The 9,833-nt window shown below is 39.0% G+C and overlaps 1 protein-coding gene across 1 annotated transcript in view; it reads left to right on the top strand.

The window, feature by feature from the left end:
* Positions 1-9,833, top strand: part of ATP1B3 (ATPase Na+/K+ transporting subunit beta 3) — a 42,302-nt gene that overhangs the window by 30,055 nt on the left and 2,414 nt on the right. Inside the window, exons 4-6 of the mRNA XM_007446959.1 lie at positions 118-302; positions 3,031-3,081; positions 9,270-9,356. Of these exons, the coding sequence (XP_007447021.1) occupies positions 118-302; positions 3,031-3,081; positions 9,270-9,356 (323 nt within the window). The remainder of the gene's footprint in view (positions 1-117; positions 303-3,030; positions 3,082-9,269; positions 9,357-9,833) is intronic.

Below are 9,833 nucleotides of genomic sequence, written 5' to 3'. Positions count from 1 at the left end.
CTTTCCCTAAAATTTTCCAGTAAATGGCATTGCTGTTTTTGTCTTTGAAGAATGTTCTCCAAAGGATGATATATTTCTGGTTGTGTTTAAGGTCCTTTTTGGCTGTTTCCTTTTTAGCATATGGCTTAGAAGAACAGAAGAATCTCACCAATTGTACCAGTGGAGTGTTTTTTGAGCAGAAGGGTCCAGAATATACTTCCTGTCGGTTTCCTCTTGCCTTACTTGAAGCGTGCAGTGGTGTGGACGATCCCAAGTTTGGCTACTCCACAGGACGCCCTTGTATGCTTGTGAAAATGAACAGAGTATGTACATAATTTATTGCTGCTGCCGCTTTTTCCAAATCTCTTCTATTAAGAAGCTGGCAACTATTTATTCAGTGCTCTCTCACTTGGGGGTAGCTTGTGTAAAAAGCTAACAGTGATATTGACCTTTGGAAAATTAATACAGAAAAAAGCAATTGGTTCATAAATTAGTCATAAATTAGGGAGTAACACAACTTCAATTTTTCTCTTTTGGAGCTAGCTATATGCACTTAAGCGTAGATCAGAGCTTCAGGGATCAGGTATTCTGGGGATCATGCCCACAGCTTGGTTGTGTTAATGTGCTGTGCTCATCTTTGCATCCTCTGTGGCAATGTAATTTAAAATCCCACGGCAAACTTATAAAGTTTTGGCTTATTTAACTTTTTCTGAATATTTAGTAGCAAAGCATAGCTTTATAGTATATGTCTATGTAATTAAATAGTAGAAATAGAGATAAATTTGCATTAAAATGAACCCAGCAGCATTTTGCCATGTTGTCCAGAGAAAGTGCCTGAATTGTATAGCCATTAGCAAACCAAGAAGCTAATGTTCTCTACATCTAAGTAACAATGTTGTGGAGTCATTGTGCAAAAGGAAGATGCTTTCCTTGCATAATGAAGTGATCTCCAAACCCTGTGCCTTGCTGCTCTATAATGGTACTGCAGAGTTGTGTTCTGATACAGTTAACCTGTTGAGGCCTGTATGGTCTCCCTTGAAGAATGAGGTAATTCCTGGTCATTTACGCAGAGAAAAGGCAATTTCCTAAACAGGTGGAGGCCTCTCAAGGGCTTGAGTTGACATATCACTAAAGTTACCATCCCTAATAAAACTAAAACTTGAGTCTTCTGAAGTTGGCACTGCTAAATAAGGAGTTTCCCTGTAGGGAGAGCCAGCTAGACCCTTAAGCACCCAGACTGGCTTCCCTCCAGCCTCTCCTTCCCCTGTCCCCATGGACAGCGACAGTTTCTGATTATCTCATAGCACTCCGGAAATCATTCTGAAACATTGCCTGGCACATAGTAGGTGCTCAATAAACATTTAATGGGATGTTTTAGCAACACTTAAGAACTAAGGTTAACAAAGTGGAGGTGAAACTGAAGGCAAGATGGGTAGGCCTGCAAGTGGGAGCAATCTGAACAACTATTTCAAGGGGACCCCTACTTCCCTCAGAAATGCTAGGGAGCTCACACATACCACATACTGTTAAATAAAGTAGACATGAGTTTTCACAGTCCACACAAGAAACTCAGATAGTTTATTCCTCGGTATCTGTGGGGAATTGATTCTAGGACCCCTGAGGACACCAAAATCTGGAGGTGCTCTTATATACAATGGCATAGTCCCTTATATAAAATGGCATAGTATTTGCATGTAACCTACGCACATCCTCCTGTGTACTCAGAAGCATCTCTAGAGTACTTATACCTAATTCAGTGTAAGTGCTGTGTAAAAAGTTGTCAGCACACAGCAAATTCGAATTTTGCTCTTTGGAACTTTCTGGGATTTTTTTCCCCAAATGTTTTTGATCTGCGATTGGTTGAATCCGCAGATGTGGAACCCCCCCTGGATAGGGAGGGCCAACTGTAATGTGAAACCAGGTGATCTAGCGTGTAAGATGAATTAAATCCATTCCCTCCAACAGGGATGCCTTTTGTAATCCCTGCCTCCTACGAGTATCTTCACAACACCTAGATTGATGGAAAATCTGTTCCCATTATAAAGCCAAGAGAAGAAATTCCAGTTCCTTCTCCCACAGGACCAACCTTCTGAGTTTATTTTCTTTGTCAGTATGTCCTCTGAATGATGAGGATGTGAGATCATACTTGCTGTTAGGGCAGAACTTTGCAGGCATGACAGGAAGGCATCATCAGGCACACAGGGATCGGCAGTGACATGTTGTATAAGGGTGTAGCAGGGCATGTAATCCCAGTATAGTTTGTTCCAAGATCATTGCAAGGGCACGGATAGTTATTGCTCTTGAAATTATTATTTCAGTTGCAACAATACCTGTCTTTCGGGAGGAGTACTTACATTTTACAGGCATTCACATTAAAATGTATATAAATTATAAAATGTAAATTAAAATGCATATAATTCAAAAGGCCAAAAAATCCTCTCACAAAATATATGGATAAATATCTGTTATCATTCATACAGAGTTAGTTATATCAACCACATAAATGAAAGCCTCATTACATAGAACTGAGTGGTGCTGTGAGAGCCCTCAAAATGCGATTCATTAAGTGTATGTTTTGTAGAACAGATAGATGTGAAATACAGCAGGGCTCTGTGGAAGCCTTATGGAAACATGGTAGGGTTGTGACCTAATATATTTTCATGAAGAACAGTTACTATATTACGCCGTTGCCATTCTTATTTGCATTAATGATGTGTTCATATAAATAATGCAATGTAAAGGTTTCTATTTATTTCTTGTTTTAGGGTAGCAAAGCGCAATGCTGTGTTTTGGTCAATTCATTGATAACTGATTTATTTTCTAAATTGCCCCAGTACTATAATAAGATAGATAATTGGTAAGATTATTATATTGAAAAGTCTGTTCTAATCCTCTAAAATAAAATTAAAGTAAAAGGCAGAGGTAACAGGGTTTTAATGCAGTGTTAGTGTTCATCTCAACCCTCCCACCCCTGTGTCCCCAGCAATGAAGGAAGAGGTTCTGTTGTATACCATTGTGATGTTTCAGTTAATCAGTGTTTCTTTACCTTAGATAATTGGATTAAAGCCTCAAGGAGAACCAAGGATAGAATGTATTTTGAAGGTTAGTATTCAGAAAATAACCCAATTTCTGTTAAAGCCTTAGTGTATCTTAAAAATACTTTAAAAGTCTAATGAATATAGTCATTTTTTTCCTTCCCTGTCACATTTTTAAAGTCCATTGTAGTGCCATTCTTAGAAGAATAAAACTCCACCAACCTTTGGGGGTAGCCCTTCTCTGTTTGCTAATGATAATTCAAAAAGACTTATTTTCCATGTGCATTTGATTTCACATACTTTGCCTTTATATTTACATATACCATATTTCACTGATTTTAAGATTCATTTTCTTTTTTCTAGCTTGATAACACCAAAATTGGGGTTGGCCTTATAACTGATAGTGTCTTAATAGTATATAAGATTTTTTCTTTCTTAATAGTACCTAAATTGGTGTACATCAGTGGCATCTGAGATTTGATGAAACATGGTACATTTTCCTTAAGGAGGCATTATTCTGCTCTCTCATCCCTACTTTATTTTTTCCAGAGCACTGTGCTATTTTCCTTTCATAATTTCTTTTGTTTTCTCTCCATGCTGCAAAGTTCAACTAAGACAAATATGTAAATGATGGGTAAGAGTTCTCAGGAGAAACTGTTAAGTTCTAAATTTAATTTTATCATTGTGTAAAATATTAGCATTCCAGCTCCAGTTAATATGTCAGAAGTGTCTTACTTGAAATGTTACATTGAAATCACTTCTAAAGTTGTTTGCCAAAGAAAACTGTAATCCCTTTTAACGATGAATGGATTTCTTATTTGGGCAGAAACTTCTTGCTGGGTGGTTCTCAGATCTGATCATGCATCAGAATCACTTGGAGGGTTTCTTAGGTCCCAGTTCTGCAGTTTCTGACTCAGTAGGTCTGGGGTGATGCTGCAAAATTTGCGTTTTTAACTAAAGTTTCTAGGTGATGGTGATGCTGCTGGTCTGGGACCCACACTCTGAGAACTCCTGCTTTAGAATATCCTTATTGATTTATTTTGAGTATTTATTCACGATTTAGAATAGAATGAAAAGCTGGGAATTTTGTGGTTTTCTCATCTGGGTTGAAGTATGCATGTGTGACCATAGGCAGCTCACTTTATCTCCTTATGCCATAGTCAGCTCAGCTGGAAACTTGGATTAAAAATCAGCATCTCACTTAAAACCAGATGCTGCATCTAAGCTGAGTTTTTCTTGGTATACAAATCCTTCTAAAAATCTAGTGAGCTTCCACTGTCATCTCAAAACAGGAGAAAACGTTAACACCTACAAGACAGATTTAGGAAATGTATTGTGTAACTCTGTGATCCCCCTTGCTTGCAATTCTTTCCAGTAGAAGGTTCCTGAGGCTGGCTGTGAGCCTTCAGCCAGGTGGAAGTGCTGATTTTATGAGTGTCCTGTGTGCAGGAACTTTTGCCTCTGCATGTGAGCAGACAATGTAGATATACTTGGAACAGTGGGTCTGTGGAGCCAACACCATCAAGAAAGGAAAACACACACATACACACACACACACACACACACACACACACACACACACAGCCAGAAGGACAAAAGCCTTCCACTCCCTTCCTAAGGTTTCACTTCTGTAAGCCTTTGGCCAGTATAAACTACTGCGTGTTAACTCTTCACTTAGGATTATAAATGGATATTTCTCCTTGTTATCTGTTATGTATCTTTTGCTTCTAGAACAGTTGGGGGAACTATTCTAGAATAGTTGGGGGAACTTCTAGAATAGTTGGGGGAACATCTGGTCTAATGACTCAGATTTCAGTTTGCTGTCCCTTTTGCTTTTGAAGAGTTGTGTGGAAAGTACATAAAATAATCAAAATAATAGATGGGGTTTTTGTTTTGTTTATTTAGTTGTGGAATATTTTTGTTTTTAAAAAAACACAAAATTGGAGGAAATCTTTGTAAAACTGCATTTTACTCGTAGGCTAGTCACAAAGGAGTAATCAGGTGGAATCCATAAATTTTCGAGGTGTGGCTCTGAACAGATGGCAACATTTACTGCATCTCACCATATTGCTGTTTTCCATTAGATTTGTCTATATCAGTTGTTTTTAGGGTAAATTCTTTAGTTGACTTACTTTTTATATAATACATCCGTCTTTTATTTTGTCTTGTATTCTTAACTTTGATCTGCTTTTATTTATTTACAAGGATTTTTTTTTGTCTTGTTTTTGTTTATTTATTTATTTATTTGGTTGGGCCTGGTCTTACTTGCAGCAGGTGGGCTCCTTAGTTGCAGCTTGCCAGCCCCTTAGTTGCAGCATGTGGGCTCCTTAGTTGTGACATGCGAGCTCAGTTGAGGCACGCATGTGGGATCTAGTTCCCTGACTAGGAATCAAACCCCTGTGCCCTGCATCGGGAGCACAGAGTCTTATCCACTGTGCCACTGGGGCAGTCCCTTAATTGCTTTCATACAAGTTAAGAGTCCTGGAAACACTAAAACATTGATGACAGAACATGCTTTTAGAGGTGGCCTTTAATTTTAAAGGATGGTTCCTGCAAAAGATGTAATATTCATATTTATGTCATTAGTGTTTTTTTAAATTTTCTTACAAAAGTGAATCGTGTTCATTTAAGAAAATTTAGAAAAATGCAGAAGGAAAACATTTGGTAAATGCTACCCAGAGTTAATCACTGCTTAGAACATTTGCTGTGTGTTCTTCAAGTTATTTACAGGTGATGACTCTACAGAAGAACCAAAATACATTAGTTTTAAACCTTTATTTTGTTTTCAGTGGAACTTAGTGACTGCTAATAGACTCTTGGACTTAGTTGCTCATGGTTTCCAACATGATGCCATTCGTATACTTAGAAAACCATGACATGTAGCTTCACTGTAAAGTACCTCATCATTGTTCAGATATGCATTTTATTCTTTCACAATTTCTAAGTGTTAATTTTAAGTAAAAGTCTGCCAACGTGGTGGCTTAGGCACAAACCCGTACAACAATTAATTGAGCATGTGACCATAACTCTGAGCCTCAGTTCCCCTCTCTATAACTGATCCTACACACTTAAGGGTTTTATGCCTAAATGAGGTAAATATAAACTGAGTGTGGTATGTGGCTGAAAATGCACACTGAAGTGCTCAATAAACTGTAACCCAGGACTTCCCTGCTGGCACAGTGGTTAAGAATCCCCCTGCCAGCACCGGGGACATGGGTTCAATCCCTGGTCCAGGATGATCCCACATGCTGCGGAGCAGCTAAGCCCGTGTGCCACAGCTACTGAAGCCCACGTGTACGTGCCGCAACTACTGAGCCCAAGTGCTGCCCGAGCTCTGCAACAAGAGAAGCCACCACAATGACAAGCCCACGCACCGCAACGAAGAGTAGCCCTGGCTCGCCACAACTAGAGAAAGCCCGTGAACAGCAACAGACCCAACACAGCCAAAAATAAATTAATTAATTAATTAAAGAAAACCTTTTACATTTTGGGGAACGTCTCTGTGTTTCTATGAATTATGAAGGAAAAAAAGGTTAAAAGTAATTAATGGGGCTTCCCTGGTGGCGCAGTGGTTGGGAGTCCGCCTGCCGATGCCGGGGACGCGGGTTCGTGCCGCGCTCCAGGAGGATCCCACGTGCCGTGAAGCGGCTGGGCCCGTGAGCCATGGCTGCTGGGCCTGCGCATCTGGAGCCTGTGCTCCGCAGTGGGAGAGGCCATGGCAGTGAGAGGCCCACGTACCGCAAAAAGAAAAAAAAAAAAAAAGTAATGTACATAAGTACTTATATCAAAGTGATTTTTTTTCTCCTATATAAAATGTTATTTTAGACTTTTTTTAGCATGTATTCTGGTTTTTTTCAATTTGTTTTTCATTTTTATTGGAGTATAGTTGATTTACAATGTTGTGTTAGTTTCAGGTGTACAGCAAAGTGAATCAGTTATACATACACATATATCCACTCCTTTTTAGATTCTTTTTTAGACTTTTTTTAAATTAAGGAGTACAAACGTAGGGTGGTGTTTGAATAGTGAATGAAAAATGGCTTCTACAGTTTTCCTTAGCCTTGTTATCTCCTTTTTTTTTAAAAATAAATTTATTTATTTTTGGCTGCATTGGATCTTCGTTCAAGCGGGTGCTGCTCTTCCTTGCGGTGCATGGGCTTCTCATTGCAGCAGCTTCTCTTGTTGCGGAGCACAGGTTCTAGGCGTGCCGTACTTGTGGCACGTGGGCTTAGTTGCTCCACGACATGTGGGATCTTCCCTGACCAGGGCTTGAACCCATGTCCCCTGCGTTGGCAGGCGGATTCTTAACCACTGTGCCACCATGGAAGCCCCTCTCCTGTTCTTTTTACATATTGTTGATCTGGATCGTTAGAACTTGCGCTTTTTGTGGGTTGTCATCGCTTTATGCTTTGCTGTCTTGCCTGTGTTGCTTGTCCATGTGTTTCTCTCACCCCATGCACATCTGCTGCTTTGTGGTGGTTAAGGGAAGTAAGCAGAGTACCGCTTCCCTTAGAGAAGATTCTTAGTTTTGCTATAGTGTTTCATGTATGCTTTCAAAAGTAGAAATTCGTGTATTCAAATCTAGAATGCAGACATTTAGTAACGTTTTATTTTAATTAGTGCCTTGTGAAGTTGCCACTGATTTTAATCATTGATGTCTGTCATTTACTCAGTATGTGTAAAAGTTACAGTCATTAATATTGGGTCTATTCAGAATGTGTTACATGAGAATTTTCATAAATTGCTTATTTTTCAAGAAGAATACTAGATTTGTATCATTATCATGTATATCAGTTTTTTTTGAGGTATGGTTGATTTATAATTTTACATAAGTTTCAGGTGTGCAACACAGTGATTCACAATTGTTAAATATGATACTTCATGCATAGTTATTATAAAATATTGGCTATATTCCCTGTGATGTACAATTTATCCTTGTAGCTTATTTATTTTTTATTTTTATTTTTTTAATAAATTTATTTTATTTATTTATTGTTTTTGGCTACGTTGGGTCTTCGTTGCTGCATGTGGGCTTTCTCTGGTTGCGGTGAGCGGGGGCTACTCTTTGTTGCGGTGAGCGGGTTTCTTATTGCGGTAGCTTCTCTCGCGGAGCACGGGCTGTAGGCGTGTGGGCTTCAGTAGTTGTGGCTCGCGGGCTCTAGAGCACAGGCTCAGTAGTTGTGGCGCACGGACTTAGTTGCTCCGCGGCATGTGGGATCTTCCTGGACCAGGGCTCAAACCCGTGTCCCCTGCATTGGCAGGCGGGCTCCCAACCACTGCGCCACCAGGGAAGCCCAGCTTATTTATCTTGTACATGGTAGTTTGTACCTCTTAATCCCCTACCACTATATTGTCCCTCTCCCCTTCCCTCTCCCCAAAGGTAACTACTAATTTGTTTTCTGTATCTGAGAGTCTGTTTCTTTTTTGTTGTATCAGTTTTTTGTTTGCTTGTTTGTTTAAATTTATTTTTTGGCTGTGCCTAGCGGCATCCCGGATCTTAGTTCCCTGACCAGGGATGGAATCCGTGCCCCCTGCGGTGGAAGCGCAGAGTCTTAACCACTGGACCGCCAGGGAAGTTCCTGTATCAGTTTTTTTAATACATGGAATATAATTGCAGTAGACATATAATACTTCTAACTGATTTACATGTGCTCATAAAAATTATTTAAGGGAAATGTGGTATTTAAATTGGTTAAGAAGGGTATTCCTTGGAGTACTTTAAATTTTCCCCAACAGTTTGTCAGCTGCATCATAGTTTCCGCCTCTGGTTACAGTTACCATGGTTGTTAATCATGTGAAACTTTTGGACCTGCTGCCTCCCAGGCATGAGTGGTACCTTCTAGGTGTGGCAGCTATTGCTTTCCAGTCTGGAAGCACAATATTTTATTCATTTTAGGATTCATTGGTCCCAGACCTACTTGTGCATTTCTGCTGTCAGTGGCTGGAGAACTGGCATTTGGTAGTTGGAAGACAGATAAGATTTTACAGACATTGCATGAGCAGATCTGGCTGTAAGTTAAAGGGACTGTCATGGAAAAGTATATAAGATATATTAGGAAATCAGGATAGTTTGTGTCAAACGGTTTAAATCAACATGAGTAAGTCTCTTTTCAAAAATACACTTGTAGTGAATGCAGTTGGAGCAACATTGTAGTTTCTTCATACTGTCCATAATTGATACTGCTTTAATAAAAATACATTTTTAAAAACTATTTTTTGTGACCTAAAAAGGGTTTGTTTTGTTTTCAACTTTAGGGTGAAAACACAGCAGTGCTATCAACTTATCCTTCCAATGGAATGATAGATTTCAAATATTTTCCATATTATGGGAAAAAACTGCAGGTAAGTATTTAGAAGTTCTTAAGTGGTAGTGACTCTTGGAAAATTGGTAGTCTGTATTAAAATGCCAGTTGTCTGGATTAGGTAGACGAATGCCCTGTGTAACGTGTGCATCATCTATTCTGGTTTTTAAATACAAAGGGTGATGGCAAATGGAGACTCCAGATCTTAACCTCAAGCACAAAACCGAAGCAGCTAAGTTGAAGGATGATTATTTTCAAAATACAATTTCCTCTTTCATTTCTTAGGGTGTAGTGCTTATTTAAAGAATACAGAGAAGTAGTAAAGAAGGCATTATCCAGAGATAACTATTATTGTGGTGTGATTTCTTCCATAGTTTTTCTTTATGTATATAAATAGCATTTTGTATGTATACTAGTAAACCTTTTATTTTGAAATGATTTTAAACATAAAGTGGCTAGAATAGTACAAAGGGTTCCTGTAGACCCTTTACACAGATCTCCCATTTGTCTTATCAGT

The sequence above is a fragment of the Lipotes vexillifer genome, unplaced genomic scaffold (assembly GCF_000442215.2).
Source record: "Lipotes vexillifer unplaced genomic scaffold, Lipotes_vexillifer_v1.1 scaffold40, whole genome shotgun sequence".
Lineage (NCBI taxonomy): Eukaryota > Metazoa > Chordata > Mammalia > Artiodactyla > Lipotidae > Lipotes > Lipotes vexillifer.
Note: the sequence above shows the minus strand (reverse complement) of the source record. Positions and strands in the feature narration are given on the sequence as shown.